General features: G+C 38.8%; 1 protein-coding gene across 1 annotated transcript in view; it reads left to right on the top strand.

Moving 5' to 3' along the window:
• The window catches only part of JAKMIP1 (janus kinase and microtubule interacting protein 1), a 121,565-nt gene that overhangs the window by 55,715 nt on the left and 47,971 nt on the right, over nucleotides 1-17,879 (top strand). The window contains exons 9-13 of the mRNA XM_024204524.1: nucleotides 2,288-2,416; nucleotides 6,566-6,649; nucleotides 10,741-10,803; nucleotides 12,681-12,779; nucleotides 15,937-16,038. Coding sequence (XP_024060292.1) covers nucleotides 2,288-2,416; nucleotides 6,566-6,649; nucleotides 10,741-10,803; nucleotides 12,681-12,779; nucleotides 15,937-16,038 — 477 coding nt within the window. The remainder of the gene's footprint in view (nucleotides 1-2,287; nucleotides 2,417-6,565; nucleotides 6,650-10,740; nucleotides 10,804-12,680; nucleotides 12,780-15,936; nucleotides 16,039-17,879) is intronic.

Here is a 17,879-nt window from a genome sequence, read left to right as displayed (position 1 = left end):
TTCTCTGTATTTCTGCATTTGCAACTTGAATAGTTGTTTTCAGTTAAGTAAAAGACTGGAAATAAGGTGTACATTTTTAACAGTAGGAGTAATTAACCATTGGAACAACTTAGCAAGAGTCATGGTGGATTCTCCATCACTGATCATTTTAAAATCAAGATTGGATGATTTCTAAAAAATATATTCTGGACTTATTTGGGGGAAGTTCTATGGCCTGTGTTGTGCAGATCAGACTAGATGATCACAGTGGTACCTTCTGGCCTTGAAATCTATGAAAAACACACTAATTTAGCTCAGCCATTGCAACCCAGCTAATAAATGACAGCATTAGGGTCTGTCTTCTTGATGAGTTCAGAGTTAATTAAATCAGACAAGGTAAATATCAGCAGTGCTTGAGAAATAGAATTCCTTTTATCACACTATCTCTTGCTTGTCAAAATAAGAAAATCAATGGGCACTTGCACTGACAAAATCCACGGCTGCTCCACAATAGCTGTTCCTAGAATATTATGATTTATGTGACTATTTTGGTACTGTCAGGTCCTTCTCACTATCACTAGCTTTTGATATCGAGAGAAGTTTTGTCAATTTATTAAGGCTTGAATAGTAAATATATGTAGACATGTTTTTGCTGGACCTGTATGTTATGCACTGCAACCGGGCTACAGTAAGGAACAGCAAGGCCTAAGACAAGATGTAAAATCAAGGTCTCCCTATGCTGTTTACTAACTCGTATGTTCTACCCTTCAGTTACACCCTCTCTATCTTATACTCATGTCCTCATCTCCCCTACTCTACCCAGCTTATTTTATTGTTATTTGGGGGTTGCTAACCCTTGTGATTTTTATTGAGTCTCATGATATTGTTTGGGGTTTTCTTTCTTGGAGCCCCAGTTCCTGAAGTCAGGAGAATCTCCGCTTTCATTTAAAAAAAAATTCTAGCCCTCATGATTGTGGAGAAAAGTTTGAAAATATGAAACTCAGAAGGCAAATGAAAAGACCCCAATGTTTACTATTTTAAAAGAAATCTTAATGATTTTTAAGCCAATTTCATGATTTGGGGGAATGACGTATGTTTTTTGCATGCCTGGAGTTGGCAATACTGTTGTTTTACTTAGAGCTCTGTAACCAGTATACAACTTTTTGCTCATCATCCTGTATTTAAATTACTTTGCCCCCAAACCCTGAGGTTAGGTGACTGAGAGAAGCAGGTGTGCATCTCTCTGTCCATGTGCACACGGTCCATGGTGTTGAGCAGCGAGGTCCAATGTGGGTCCTTCAAAATTATGGCCCTTTTTGTCAGTGAATAAAATTGTGCAGAGTCATATTCTCTCTCATCCCTCCCCATCAGTCTGTGTTCCTTCTCTCTTTCACACCCTATCACTCCCTCCCTCACTCACATGTCTTGCCTCAGTTCTCTCATTAGCCATTCACTCTCTGCCCGCCTTTCACACAAATGCTGTCCATTCAGCACTCTTAACTTTCACTGTCCCCTGTTCTCTCTCTCTTCCTATACATACTGTTCCTCACTTTTTCTGTCAAGCCAATTTATGCTGCACTCAAATTCTAAACATAAACACAGGGAACTCTTCATTTTTCTCTCCACCCCAATGTCCGCTTTCCTCTAATCTCTGCTAGCATTTTAAGGCCACATCAAACTTTGGGAATCTGTAAGGTTCTCTTCCTGCATTTCTGTTTCTTTTGTTTGTATTCTTTCTTGCTGTTCTCTTCCCCCACCCCATCGCCCACTTCTCCAACTCAAAATTTGTCATTCAGAACCCAAGGTGATGCAAGAATGAGAGCTAATTGGAGCGAGGGACTTTTCTCTCCTCATTTCCTCTAGGGTTCTTGGAGTTCTTTCTCAGGTCTAAGGTAGGGATAGTGTCCTGCAGATTGAGCTAGCAGCATCGGGTGCCAGGCTCTGCCCCAGGGACAGCTCTTAGGGATTAGGGTCTGCCAGTGGGGGGAAGAGTCATCAGTGCTGTAGGAGGAAGATTTGTGCTGTCCTTTATATCTTTATATACATGAGTTTGGAAGCAGCAGTTTAACGAACTTTCGTACTCTGGCTGTTAGAGTCTTTGGCCCTTTTGTAAGCCTGGGTCCTGCATAAAGTTCTTGACTGTCCTTTTTGCTCCCTCCCAGCAATTCTACCTACCAATATCTTTACAGAAATGGATGGATATTTTACATTTTCCACTAGCTACTGTATAATCTCTGAGCTGCAAAGAGAGCTTAATGTTTGAAGCAACAGAAGATAATATACTGTTTTGCTTTTCTATTCTTTTAAGAGTACGCCTAAAGAAGAAGCTGATTTAAGGTTCTGTCAACTAACCAGAGAATATCAAGCTTTACAAAGAGCATATGCATTACTTCAAGAGCAAGTTGGTGGGACACTGGATGCAGAGAGAGAAGCAAGGGTAAACAATTTTTATTGAAACTTCTCAGAAATCTGATCTCTCTCATGCTAATTGTGCCTTTGCAGGTCAGTGGACTGCATGCAGTAAATGTATTACATACTTTTGAGGATTAGATATTATAGTGAAATATTTGTTCTAGATTTATCAGACCTGTATGGAAAGAAGGTTTCAAAATGCATCTTATTCTGACTTTTTTTTTTTATCACACACATAGTGGATTAAAGTAGCCCTGTATTTAAGTAATGCTTTCTAATTCAAAAAGACAGTCCAACAGAAATTGCACGTGGCTGCTAAAACAATGGATTTAAGAAAAATCAATGATCAGATTACAATAAATATTTGTGTCAGACAAGTAAACAAAGAGCCTGAAACAAATCTGGCGGGAAAATCTTTCCCTTCGGGCATTTAGTAGGATAAATGAAAGGCTGTATATTCCCCCAGTTCTATGCCATCCCCTCATGCCCAGCAAATGGGGGAAGGCCAGAACACTGTTGTGCCCTAGTGGTTACTGACCACTTGAACGGCTCCTTGGGGACCTAGGCAAAATCTAAGTTGTGCTACAGACCAAGTGGGCCTCCCAGTGGCCGTAGGATCAGTGAGCTGGAAAGGTGACCCTTTGCCTCATTCCACCAGTCCTGCACCAAGCACAGCTCGGCCTGGACCTAAAACTTGAATTGGTATCCTCTGGTAAATTACTTCAGATGCAGGGCCACATGAAGACTTGGTAAAAGTGTGTGCTACATCACTGGCTTCCATCTGACAAAGCAAGGGGTTTTATATTCACACACATATAATCTTTTCGCTTCCCCTACTGCTAAGCATTGTCTTATTGATCAGTCCAAAAAATCCTTTCTGGTTTCAAAATGCTCTTGAAAATGATTTCTTGGAGTCTCCTGTGTCTGCGAAGTTTTCTGGATCACTCCATTCTTTTCCTGCTTGACATCACCCATTCTCGCTCTCAAGACAAAAGGCACCATTTTTCTGACTGAGATGAACTAATATAAACTTCTTCCCCTCCAGGACACTACATCTCAAGCATTTTCAGTTCTTGCCAGTCCACCGAGGAAGAGATCTGACTGGAGTAAAATGCATAGCAGTGCAGTATCACTCTGCTCATTAACTGATTTTTCACATCCTACATATGAGTTGTTTGTAATTGGATGTGAAACTCTGGAGGATTAGAAATACCTAGTTCCAGCCCCAAGCATGATTAATTGGCGATCTAGTAGTGGGCATGGGGGATTTAAAGAGCACCTTGTTTGTCCATCTGTGCCTTGCTTTACACAGAATCCATTTCTCAGAGTCTCTGCATGTGCCATTTGCTATGCCATACTGCCTAGTAGAACTTCTCAGAAATTTTTCACATAACATTTTCTTGTCAAAATTTGCCGATTGTCAAAATCTAAACATTTTGCAGGAACGTCTAGGTTTTGTTGAAATTAAGACTTAAGGCTATGTTTTAGTCACGGGTATTTTTAGTAAAAGTCACGGACAGGTGACAGGCTGTGAACAAAAATTCACGGCCTGTGACCTGTCCATAACTTTTACTATATACCCCTGACTAAAACTGTGGGGGAGGGGGGGCAGCAGCGCACGGCATGGGACTCCCGCTGATGCTGGGGAGGGGTTGGCGGATTGGGGGGGCTGGCAGGCTCGTTACCGAGCTTCATGCCTCCCCTCCAGCAGCAGAGTTTGGCTATGGGAGGGGGTTGGGACACAGGATGGCGTGAGGCATGCTCTGGGTGGTGCTTACCTGGGGGGCTCCCTGAAAGTGGCGACATCCTCCTCGCTCAGCCTGCTAGGTAGAGGCGTGGCCACCTCCGCCTGCTGGCACCGCCTCCGTAGCTCCCATTGGCCGCAGTTCCCGGACAATGGGAGCTGCGAAGCCAGCACTCTGGGTGGAGGCAGCGCACAGAGCTGCCTGGCCACGCCTCTGCTTAGCAGCTGAGTGAAGGGGATGTCGCCGCTTCCAGGGAGACCCCCAGGTAAGCGCCGCCCAGAGCCTGCCTCACCCTGTCCCATGCCCCAACCTCCTGCTCCCTCCCACATCCAAACTCTGCTGCTGCTTGGGGGAGGAAGGCGCGGTGGCCTGAGACTGCCCCAGCAGTGGCCGGTGCATCTGGTACAGGGGCTGCCTGAACTGCCCCTGAGCCAAGTGCACTGGCCACTGCAGAAGTCACGGAAAGTCACAGACAAACCCTCAGCCTTAATTATAAGGAAATCAGGAGGGCTGAGAAACCTTTCCTGCATCCTTGGCAACCTGCCTGGTGGGCTGCAGGGGAACCCAGGCTCCCAAGCAACTTTAACTCTGCCATTCAATAATGATTAACACATATTAATAATCCTACTTAGCTTTTATATAGTATTTTGCAGAGCTTTTTGAGACCAACTGATAAAAAGGAGGCCAGTATCATTATCACCATTTTGCAGATGGGGAAACTGAGGTACAGAGAAACAGAGAGACAAAATAAACTTGTCCATGGTCACCCAGTAGGCCAGTGGTCACAATGGGGATAGAACCTGCATCTCCTGAGTCCTAGTACAGAACTTTATCTAGGAGGCCATACCAACTTCCTATGTTTATAGTCCCAGATCAGATTAAACTGATTTTTACAGGTGCATTTGATTGTTTCCTATTATTTTTCCTCGTTGTGTCCATTGACTTTGAACATTACTCTTAACGTTCATAGTCAGAGCCTCTAAAATTTATGATGGTATATAGGAGAGTCGAAGAATAGATCATGAAAATATTCCACCTTCTAAAACTAATAAGTGGCATTTTAGTTTAAATAAGAAAATAAGTCTTCCCTTGCACATCTGCTGTCAATTTCTGCCTTTAGTTTGTGCCCTTGCTGTTGGGCACAGTGGATTGCTAACATAATGCCAGTCATGCAGCTCTTAATCACATAATCGTGGCTGGCTTTCATTTTTGTCCCCAGGATGAGGAAAGAAGTTATTTTTATTTCTTTAAAAAGGACATAATTACATATTTTATTAAAGTAAGATTTCTCAGGCATTTATGTATTTGACAGTTATATAACACCATTAAATGTTTTTCTCTGTGTTAGAGGGAGAGGGAGGCGTTGGGGATTATTTTTTTCTGTAATAGCATTTTAGACATTTGGAGAAATGCACTTTTACTCTTTCTACCCTATGGCCTAGCTGGCTTTTTTATCTCTTTAACAGCTGACTGGTCTAGAAGGTTTTCAATTGGTTATGTCTTAGGGGGCCCAATTCTGGGAGGTAGCGAATGTCCCCAACATCTATTAGGTGAAATTGAGTGTGTTCAGCAAGGGCCTGATCCTGTTCGTTACCAAGGGCCAGATTTATAAAGGTATTTAGATGCCTAGAAATGCAGGTAGGTGCACAGTGGAATTTTTAAAAGTGCCTAATAGGGATTTTGAAAATCCCACTAGACACCTACCTGCATCTCTAGGCGCCAAACTACCTTTACAATTCTGGCCTACGTGCCTCTATTCGTCCTTTAGGAATGAGGGCCTCAGTACTTTGCAGGAGGTGCTCAGCGCCCCATATGTTCAAGCCCCAATTGGGGATGCTTTGCAGTTGAAGTAACTCAACATCCATAAGGGAAGTACTTATCTTGAAGGATTGAGACCATATAAATAAAACTGACTGGCTTGTCAGTGGCATATGGCATGAATTCTTATTTTTGGATGGTATGCAGTATTCAGGTACAATGAGCTGTATTTAAGTTGTTCATCATATACATTTTACTCACAGCAGACTTATTTAGTACTTATTGCAATTCTTTTTTTTTTTTTTTAAGTATCCTGATTAAATACCAAGTATTGTAAACAGCATCATTACTGGCTTTATGTTACTGAATTTTAGAAAGTGCTTTGCCACTGAAAACATCAGATTAGTGTTTCTTAGTTTATGAAGGAAAAGAGTTGTGTGGAAATGAATGAGGTAAATATTTTATCAAATAAAATGCAAATAAACATGTTTGTTTTAATTGAAAACAATTCAAGTTCACCTCACTGGCTGATAATGGACAGGATGTATTGAACATATCAATATTTGATTCTGCAGTAATTGAATATTTGAGCATATGGAGCTACATATGAAGTGTACATCCTAATCACTTGGCCATTGTGACAGTATATGCACACTTTTATACCTTTTCAGACTCGTGAACAACTGCAAGCTGATCTCCTCAGGTACCAGGCGAAAATTGAAGATCTGGAGAAATCTCTGATTGAAAAAGGACAGGTAAAAGGCTCCCTTAATGCCCTCTGTCAAATCATCTTCTCCCTTGCATGCAGCAGTGCTCTTGTCATCTTCATTGCTTGCTGGTGTATTCATGTGTCTGATGCAACTTAGTTACCATTCCACCAGTTGGACCATCTGATTAAAGGAAAAAAATCCTATTGAAGATTCGTCTTCCAAAACAAAATATGCTAATGTCTGCATGCACCTGGTTGTTAAAATCGGTTCCCTTTTCTTGCCCAGCCCAGGCCCTTCTCCTTCCTCTGGTTTTCTGCTTTCACTGGAAAAGTTTTGGCCATAATTTTAACAAAATGAATGTTATGAATTTCCCATGGAGACCATTTTTGGTGCACTGGCTGGAAGAATTATAAATTGTTACTGCCACACACATTTCAGCTGGAAAAATGAACCACTGAATGTGTGTTTGATTACTAGGAGCTGCTTTCAATATTTGATCCACATCACTTAAATTGAAATTGGGACCTAGATCTAAATGGAGCTTTTTGGCAGTACTTAGCAAGGATAAATCCTGGCTCTTGGCAAATATAGTGTTCAGGATCTTCAGGGAAATAGCACAGAACTATGATTGTGCACTTTAAAGATGTTCAGTTGCATAACTATAAGTACCTCTTCAGAATTTTTTGGATGCATTATTTTTATACCGTGTTTATTGTTGAAAAATTCATTTAAAATTGAAGTGATGCATAGTAATAAGATGAAACATAGAGATATATCCAAAAGTAAATGTGTGAAAGATGAATAAAACATAACGTTAATATACTAATATTTCATAAACCTTCTTATTTAAAGTTCACTTCATTTTATAATGATTTATTCTATGCAAGATGTATTCCTTTAGAATGCTGCATGAGTACAAAGAAACCATTTACCAAATTAAGGAGAATATAAACAATAGTGTTAGCTTGCCCATAAGCGCCAAGGTTCTTAGTAATGCTGTGTAAATAAAGTGTGTGTGTGTGTATGTGTGTAAAATAAAATAAAACAAAACAACAGAATTGGGCAGTAGGTTATAAAATCTAAAATCTTCCAAGTCCCTGAGGTCTCCCAAGAGTAAATAAACTTGTAAGGACTACCTCCTCTTGAGGCTCTACTGTTGTCACTTTAGTATATTAGTAAATAAAGCTACTGGTATTGAAGACAAATTGCTGCATACCTAACGCATTAACAAACTATTTGACTATGAAGATGTAAAGTCTAAACACTATGCATGTAAATTAGATCCGAGTGAACATGAATATATATGTAAAAAAATTAAATTTTGTGACTTGTTTCCAAATTGATGTATATAACAGGTTTGCTTGGAAATTAGGTTTGATCATTTTTTCCCTTTTAAGATTCTTAACCACACTACACTGTTTATCACCCAGTAATCCAGAGAAATTAAATGTGCAAGTGGTGGTGGTATTGTGCAATAAAAAAAATTGTCTCTGTGGCTTTGTATGTAAACTAAGCCTTAAAACTTCATCAGAAATCACTCCTGGGAGCTCTGACAAATCCACATCTGCTTACTGGTTAGTTATACGGTAACACTAAATTGTTAGAACCTATATTTGACAAAATAAATTTCTATTTGAAACAAACTCACTTTCTGTGCACAATGTGATTTTTTAAATTGTTATTTAGTTTGGGATAATTATTATTTAGTAGTAAATATGAACTGTTCACTCTAAGGTGAGGCAGTCCTCTCTAATGCTTAGAGCAGGGCACTATGAATCAAGTGACAGATTTTAAAAAATGGTGTCTAAAGATTATCATCTTTATTTTTCAGCTAGGGAAACCGAGGTAGAGAGCATCTACATGACTTTTCTAAAGTTAAACATGCAGACAGTAAAAAAGTCAAGATCAGAAATCTGGGCCAAGATTTTCAAAAATAGGTGCCTCACATTAGGCTCCCAAATCTATATTTAGATGGCTAAATAAGTGATCCCATTTTCAAATGTGCCAAAGGCTCTCATTAACCTCATTTGAGCTCTTTTTGCCGATGTTTCCTTCTATGTGAAATAGGAATAATGATAATTATTTACCTCTGTACAGTACTTCGAGGGTCCTGTATGAAAGGCACTACAGTCAGTGAAAAGGGTTATCTATCATTTAATAATAATAATAAATAATAACATCACGTCTCAAAAATATTAAACAACATAAGGCCCTGGAAAGAGATACATAGGGACCCAATCCTGTTAAGTGCTGAGCACCCTCAGTTTCCACTGAAATCAAGATCAGATCCCAAATAGCCAAGTTTTGAAAGGACCTTGTTTGTCACACAAAATGAAACTTTTAGCAGAGGAAATCCCCATATCAGGCATGTGTTTCATTGTAGATCAAAATAGTCGAACTTGCAGATGGAAAATACGTGCAAAGCAGACTGGAAAGAAAACTGGCCCCTCAGCATGTTAACAGATGGGGGTGTTCACCTAAGTCTCTAAATGCATGGAGTTCTTTCCTGTGTGCTTTGCAGGCCAAAACTGGAGAATGACACTTGCCACTGCATTTCTCCCTTCCTCTGAGCATCGCTGAATGCTTTTTAAAAGTTAACGTTTAAATTGCATTTCTCCACCATTGACCTTGTCCTTTTAATTCTAGTTAATGCATCGTAACTCTTTCCTGGCCTTTTAAGCATTCAGTCTAGAAAATTCTTTTGAAACAAATCAAAACAATCCTCCGTCTCTCAAAGAAGTAACCTCTCCATGAAAATAAATGTGAACGTTTCCAGTCTTGTGTCTGTGGGGGCAATGCAAAATTAGTAAATGCCCTAAAATAACTGATCATTTTATTTTGTGTCAATAGTTAAAAAATCGCTGTGAAATGTGTCTGCAAAGGCTCATTGATGTAAATAGTTATTGCATCAACATGATTTGGGCTGAGATTTTAAAGCAGCTTTGGACTTCTCTTGCCCGGCTCTCATTCATTTCTACTGGGTATTGCGTGTCCGAATCCCTTGCCATTTTAGGAAATCTCAGCCATAACACTGAACTAGACCTATTTTAGATTTCAGATCAATTTCTCCTGTCGTTAGATAGAAAATTAATTGGTTGATTTGGAATAAGTGTGTCACTCATGTGAGTATTTGAAGTTATTGTTAGAGCAATATGGGCTTGATCTCGCAACAGTATTGAGCAGTGGTAGTACATTTTTGCAGGATTGGACCTTATGGTCCTGATCCAAAGTCCATTGGAGTCTATGGAAAGAGACTCGCTGATGTTGGTGAACTTTGGTTCAGGCCCCCATGTTATCAAGTGGAAATACAGATCTTTTAATGGGGAAGGTGGTCTTGTATGATTTCACCTGCCACCATCACCTTCCCTTTTATTCCACACCTGAAAGGCTGCACATCAGACTCATTTTCACTTCCAGCTGAGGACTGCTAACTGCAGGTCTCGGGACTCTAGTTGCACTACTTATGAATCATTAAATGCTTTCCTTCCACTTCCCCATAAGGGAATATATAAGGTAGCTAAAAGATCTACATTTTAAAGCAGAGCTACTGGGCAAGCTGCAACTCTTTGAGTGAAGGAGAAGGAACAATTTCCAATACCAGTAATATTAAACTAAGATGGGCAAATACGTGACAGCATATATGTTAAATTAACATTGACAACATTCCTCCAAAATTGTTAGAGGCTAACATTTAAAGTTTTAACTTTTGAATGATTAGGTTGAACAAAGTAGGAAAGAAGAAAACCAAACTAAAAAGAAGCAGGGATTTATTACTTTTTCATCAGTTTGGTAGCTATTCAATCCTTAAAATATTTACAACGGGTTTGCCCCTGAACCCATTTTATACTTGATTGTGCAGTAATGACTGAAATCATATACACCTCTACCCCGATATAACGTGACCCGATATAACACAAATTCCGATATAACGCGGTAAAGCAGTGCTCTGGGGGGGCAGGGCTGCGCGCTCCAGCGGATCAAAGCAAGTTCAATATAACGCGGTTTCACCTATAACGCGGTAAGATTTTTTGGCTCCCGAGGACAGCGTTATATCGAGGTAGAGGTGTAATTCTTATTACTGTACTGAGTTCTTTGTTGAAAAAATAGGTGTTGTTTTTTTTACATTTCTCCCACAGGATTCCAAATGGATAGAAGAAAAGCAGCTCCTTATCAGAACAAACCAGGAGTTGTTAGAAAAGGTATGTGTTCAGAATCTAGCTACTATCCAATCTCTACTCTTCAAAGGAAACTGATGTGCTAAGTGTTGAAGTGTTAAGGTAAAATTAACTTTTTTTTCCTGTCCAAAAAGTGTTACATTGAGAGCCTGAGATCAAAGCGCTCACAATTCTATAGCACTTTAGGGGGGAAAGGGCTATTATGAAATATATGTTTGTAAATTCTCTAGCTCAGTGAGGTGCAATCAGATTGAATTTCCACCACAATATAAATGTAAAGCAATAATAATAAAGGAATGGGAGCTGGGCTTTGCCAAAAAAAAAAAAAAGTATAGCAGAATTGGAGAAGAATCTCAGATTATGGTCAGTGCCACTTAATTTGTTCTCTATTTAATAGGATCACTTGGTTCTGCATTTTTAAAATCAAATTAAAACAAGTATTTCAAGCAATATTGATCACTTTAAATTGTATTATTTGATGTTTTAAAGAATAGAAAATTGCCTGAGATGCTGAGTGACTTCTTCTAGGTGCTGAATATCCTCCATGGATTTTAGTGAGAGAGTTGAGGGCACTCAGTACCTCAGAGAATGAGGCCTCTTAATTAGTGAGTTAAAATTATTAATTCAATAGAAATAAGAGAGCCAAAGAAAGATCCATGACTAAAGAACTACAGCTAGAATTATACTTTATTCAGACACTTTTATTGATGTTATAAGCACTGTCATATGCTATATTAGCTGTCATACACCCCCTTGTTTTCATATAAATAAGAAGGTCAGATAATAATAAGAATGCTTTTGGTTGGACTCAGGAAAAGGTTCTGTAATGCACTTGTGATATTCCATTTTGCTGTTGTTTAAATAGCCTACAGCCTCAAAGCACAACATTTGAGAATTATCATTAGGCCTGAGAGGAAATCTGATTTGACTGTAAAAAGTTAAGTACCTGATCCTGTAAGGTGTTGAGAGCACGCAGCACCTGCCAAGAGGAGGCCATAGGAAAGCAACATTATACTTTTTGCCCTGAGCACATCACTGAGAGCCAGGAAGTCCAGAATTGTAACAATGGCTCTCAATTTGCTGCATGGCTTTCAGCAAATTATGTAATCTTTCTGTGCTCAGTTGCTCCATCTGTAAAATGGAGGCTGTAAATACTTGCCTGCCAACCTCATAGGGGTGTTGTGAATGTTATTTTGTTAGTGTTGGGAAGCTTTTTGAAGATTTAAAGAACTAAGTGCAAGTACTATGACGTTAAAAAGTGGTGCAAAGTAAATATGAACAGACCGCTTGAGTTTAAATACTTGTCACTTCTAACCCAGTGTTATTGAGTGAGTTGTTAAAAGTAAGTTCATCATTCATTTTTTCCCCTTTAGTTGCAGTCTATACACAACTTCTGATATCTGCTTCCAAAATGGCTTTATGTAGACTTGTGTCAGGAAAGCTCCAGGCAAGGATAATCATTATCCACTCTCAGTGAGCAATTTGTGTCTATTCCTGAGCCAGTAAAGTGCTTCCTAATGTGATGCTCCTTCTTCATTCCCAAGACTTGGGGCCCAGCCATGCAACCATGTGGTCCTTCCTTGAAGTCAGTGAAAGTTTTGCCTTAGGCCCTGATCTTATAAACATTCACTTATGTGCTTAACTTTATGCACATGAGCAATCAAATCCACTCTAATGGTGATACTAAGACGCATAAAGTAAAGAACATGTATATATGTTTCCTGGATTCGGAAGTTGGTAAGGAATTTTGGGCCCCAAGTTTTTTTACTTACAGTTTAACTCTTGCTACTATTCTTTGCTGAGGATTTAATTTCTTCTTCTAAGCGTCGAGAATCAGTGCACTTAACTGAATACACAGCTTTTTCCATAGCTTAGTGTTATGATATTTTATTATATCTTAGATTTACAAAATGGAGCTGGAAGAGAATCTGCTGAAGAACGAGATGCAGGATGCAAAAGACCAGAATGAGCTGTTAGAATTCAGAGTGCTCGAACTTGAAGTAAGAGATTCTCTCAGTTGTAAACTCTCAAATGGAGCAGAAATTGTGTTTGAACCCAAGTTGAAATTCATGTAAAGTTCACTGGTGCATGTGTAAGGTGGAAATATTGTAGGTTTTTTTTAAATGCTGTAAGTTTGAATTCTGAAAATGAATACCACTGCCTTAATATGTTTTGGAGAGAATGCTCACTAATTTTTATGAAGATGTAAAATAGCTAATATATACTGCATATAGTTTGTTTTGCACCTAATAAAATATTTTGTTTTGCAATATTTTGCCTTTTTTATTTATTTCATTTCCATAACTACACCTTTCCTGCATGTGAAATCACTTGGTATGCATACTACAGACTTGGTTGGTTGGCATTGTTTCAATTAACACATCTTCTCACATCTTGCATGCAAGGAAGTCTGAGGATCTGACACCTCCATCACATCAACCTGTAATTGTTTTTAATTAAGCTGATTTTCAAATTGACAGCACTAATATAAATAAAACAAACTTAAAAGAGCACATTTTCTTAGCACATTTTTAAAAGAATTTCACTTACCTGAAGTCTCTTCTCCGCTGATATAGAACGTGGATGAGACATTCATAAATGTCAAAAAGTCAAATCTTACAACCAGAACTGCAAATTATAAGTGTGAGGCACAAATATAACTTGTGCAAGTGAAAGTAATGTGTTCTTCAGAGTAAGCTTCTTTCACAAATACTTTCCTTTGAGTAAATGGAATAATAGGCTATTTATTAAAGTAGTTCTAACATAGGGCCTATAATTTCCATGGGAACGGATGGTGCTCATCACCTCACAGATGGGACCATAGGGAATGGTATGCTAAACTTTTGCCATAATATGGGTGTGATGCATTGTCACACTGTCACATTAACTGATAACAGCATATCCAATTTGAAAAGGCCATCAACATTTTAACACCATTTACATTTTAGAATAAACTCTACAAAACACTGTGTTACCGTTCCATAATTTTCTTCATCCGGTTCATTTCACCAAAATCCTTGGCATGTATAACCTCCATGGTGAAGATGAAAATCTTATTTTCATCATGCTATGTGGTCATTCTGCTTTTAATCTTTGACTCTTCTTAAAATCTTTTATGTTACCATTTTATTTTACCATCTGTATAGTCTGATGTCCATAGCATGTAATACAGATTATGCATTTTGAGAGATTAGTGTCTGACTAGTCATTCTGGAAAATTAAAAATGCAAAGTAACTTGTATTCTGTATACTTTATTAAGCAACTTTAAATTAAAATACAGAACAAGTTAGGTAAAATTGGCAGCTAATTTAGCAACCAGTTTTCCAAAAGTTACGTATTTTTGGTAAAAGTAACCTGGTGCATATTACATCTTTAAAAATAAACTCTTCAAAGCATGTTTAGCATAAGAACGTCCTACATTTAACTAAAGAATCAAATGAAAACTGAACTGTACCACAGTACAGTGTGTTTATTCTCCTTGTTGAGTACCTATTTACTGAATAACAACTGAAGGATTTTCATGAAATTGCAAATAAAGCATGCAAAAGAAATCTCTCACTGGTGGACAAGGGCATAGGCACAAAAATTACAGAGTGATTGCTTTAGCAAAATTATGCAGCTGTTGGTGAAAGTATTTTCATGCATGGTGATAAACTAAACTCTTTCAGATGAAAATTAGGGTGGATTAGAAAACAGGGCCAATTGTCTATCATTTAGCCCAGGCAAATACTGACAAGTTTAATGTGCCAAAAGATTAAACTTAGATTTCATTTTAAATTAGGTCAATTCAGGATCGAATCCCTGCTTCTGTATATGTGTTATGTCATCAAGCTCACTTACTGGCATGGCTCTGTTTATAAATTGGACTAATAAGTAGAAAAAAAAACTTTTTAGGAGACAGTACATGGGAAGAAAGGTCATGTGAAACAGAGCCTTTCACCTCTCGGTTGCAGCTTCAAATTCATTAACCAACTCGTTATCCTTTGGTGACGTGTGAAATGACACCGTGGTTGCAGCCCTTTCCCCAAAGGAAAAGTGTCCATATCACAAATCAACTAACAAAATTTCCCTCATTTGTAGTTTTGGAAGCCAAACTGTGGACGGAATGGGCATGGAAACCGAACTGTCCCTTCACTACTACTTCTCTCTGCAGAACAGAGCCAAAGCTCTTCTGCAGGGAGTTGTGGGGAAGCATGTCTGCCCATGCTACCTCTGTTGTGTGAATAGGAGATGCGGGGTGATTTTAATCTCATTTACACTGATGTAATTCCATTGGTTTCAGCACAGTTACTCTTACTTAGAATAAGGCCTAGAGCTTCGGCTTCCAGATCTTTCAATCCAGCCACTTTCACAAGCACATTGAAATTTAACAAAAGACCCTCATTTGCTGAAAGTAGGAATACAGCTATTCCACTGAAATAATGGATCCGTATTTTGAAGGCGTGCCTGAATGGTGCTGAATATATTTTAAATTTATAATTTTAGAGAGAGTATACGTGAAAGGATTTCTTCTTGGCATAGAAAATGGTAAACGGAAAGTAGAATGTATTATACAAAACTGGGGCGAGTAGTGAATTGCTGGGCTTGAGGAATTAAAATGCTGAACTGTAAGGTTTAGCTAACTTCATTGCTGGTTTACTGTGGTTAACACTTAGCTTTATTACTGAAAATTTTCAGAACAAAAATGCATGTTATTTCAGAATAGACACAATCTCCTCAAGGTCATAATATGATTTGACACTGTTTGATATTTTGTTCTGTAGCCTCTTCACAATAGTCATCATTTGCTCATGAAAGCAATAGATTAAATAAAAGATTCCACCTAACATGAAATACTTTAGAGGAATGTCTAAGTCACCCATCCCTACAATTGGATCCATAAAAGTGGACCCGTGTATCCATGTAGAGCAATGTTGCAGAGGCTCTGCTTGCATGGATCCTATTGTCGAATCAGGACTTTAGTGCTCAAATTGCAACAAAACCTTAAAGGACACTGAAGAGCATGAAAACTTTGTGCTTTGACTGCAAATAGGGATCTATGGATTTCTTAATATCAGTAAATTTAGGTTTGTCTTGAATAACTTGGGGTAGTCGGAGAGAAACTGACATTATTGTATAATCACATATATTGTTTTTTAAACGAAATCTTTCCTCAGGAGAGAGAACGAAGGTCACCGGCATTTAACCTCCATATAACCACCTTCCCTGAAAACAATGGAAGTGCACTTCAACTGTTCTGTCAACAGGAAGGAATAAAGGTAGATGTGGCTTCATTAGCTCTTGCGATGGTTGGCTAACCAGGAGCATTATCAGAGACACCCCTGTACTCATATGAACACTTTAAATCATGGTTACCTTAGAAAGTACATCAATGATTCAGATGTAAGAAATATTTTTCTTCTGCAAAGACAAAGATATGATCAAGTTCTGAGAAAAGGCGGGTTTAGGATGAATAGCAGGGGAAAGAGGTCTCCTAGACTGCCAAGTATTCTTCCTCCAAAGGAAATGAAGGCCAGTCACTTGAGATATGTAGAAGTAGCTTAAGCTAAACTGTAAAAAATATACGGCAGGGAAGAACATAATTGTATGATATGATTAGTTGATTTGTCATATGGCTCCACATTTATTCAGTACTGAATGTACAGTTGCAGTCAGAAAAGTGGCACCTTTTCCATCATCGGTTACGATCCCTGTAATGTATTCAGGAGGACTGAATTCAGCAAAGCACTTAAGCACCTGCGTAAGTCCTATTGAAGTAATGTGTTTACGTTTTTTTGCTGAATCAGAGCCTTGGAGCGTAAGGAACATGATCCAAAGTCCATTCAACTCAATGGGACCTTTTCCCATTGATCTCGCCGCCTCCTGAATGAAGTCCACTTCTTGCTTATGGACACACAAAAAATCTTTGCGCTGAGACAAAGTTCAGGATCTATCAAACCTGTGTACTACTTATACTGCTATATGGGTCAGAAACCTGGCCCTTTTTACAGGCAGACTAGAGCAGCTAGAGGTATTCCTATATGTGCTGTGAGTGTCCAGTCCTAAGCAAAAAGTAGCTTAACTATGTGCAAAATGTCACCATCTCACCACAATCTGGCCTTCCTTCCTGGTGTTGCCTGTGGCACTACCCCTGAGATCCATGCATTTGCAGGATCGATCCAGATCTGGGAACTTCACTACACGATGCCTGGTGAGATGTCATCAACCATGGTCACTCTGACTGGTGCAACGGTCCTAGCAGACTTTGCATGTTTGATTTGACTTTATGTTCACTTCAGATCAGGTCCAAGATGAGCATATAATAAAATAAATAATCAACATCTATGCATTTTGTAAGTTTGAGGCAAGAGTAGCTAATGTGGCACAAAATTTGGGGTTCAATGTTGTCCTCTCAATGTGATTGCACAATATACAGATACAAAGCAGCATTTTTATATACTATAAGTAGTGAAAATAGTTGTATAAAACACAGTCCTGCAAAGTGCTTGACATTTCCCATGAGATGTAGAGCACTATCAGCTCCCCCTGACATCAATGGGAGTTGAGGGTTCTCAACTCCGTAAAGATTTGGGCATTCAGGGTTCATTACTGCTCCTGTTGTATCAGTGGAAGTTTTCCTATTGATTTCAATGAACAAGACTGGGTATCTAATAAGGAAGGTTTCTTTTGTTTCTTCTTTTGTGTGTCGTGGGAGTGTAGGAAGGAAGAGAGGAAGTAGGTTTTGGTTTTTTGTACAGAGAAAACTAGCTGCATGTGGGGTTTCAAAGGTAATCAATGGGCCTCAATAGGGATCAAAGTCACACTTCTTTGGTGGCTTCTGTAATCATGGGTAAGGCTTGTGGGACAGTTACTTACACTACTCCTGCCACTAGAAGTCCGATATGTGACCCTGTCATTGTGTTAAAACAAATTAAATTTAAAGATCATTAGTTATTAGTTACTTTATGGGCCAATTCATGCTCTCGTTAGCCACACACTAGTCCCACAAACGTCAATAGCCCAATCTGCTGCACGTTTTTTCTCCTCAAACCAGGTCTTTTTCTAAGCCTGTTACCCAATTTCAACATTTCAGTGAGTTGATAAATCTAAATGTGCTAAG

Source organism: Terrapene carolina, unplaced genomic scaffold (genome assembly GCF_002925995.2).
Source record: "Terrapene carolina triunguis isolate 2854851 unplaced genomic scaffold, T_m_triunguis-2.0 Scaffold66, whole genome shotgun sequence".
NCBI lineage: Eukaryota > Metazoa > Chordata > Testudines > Emydidae > Terrapene > Terrapene triunguis.
This window is presented reverse-complemented; position numbering and strand designations above follow the sequence as displayed.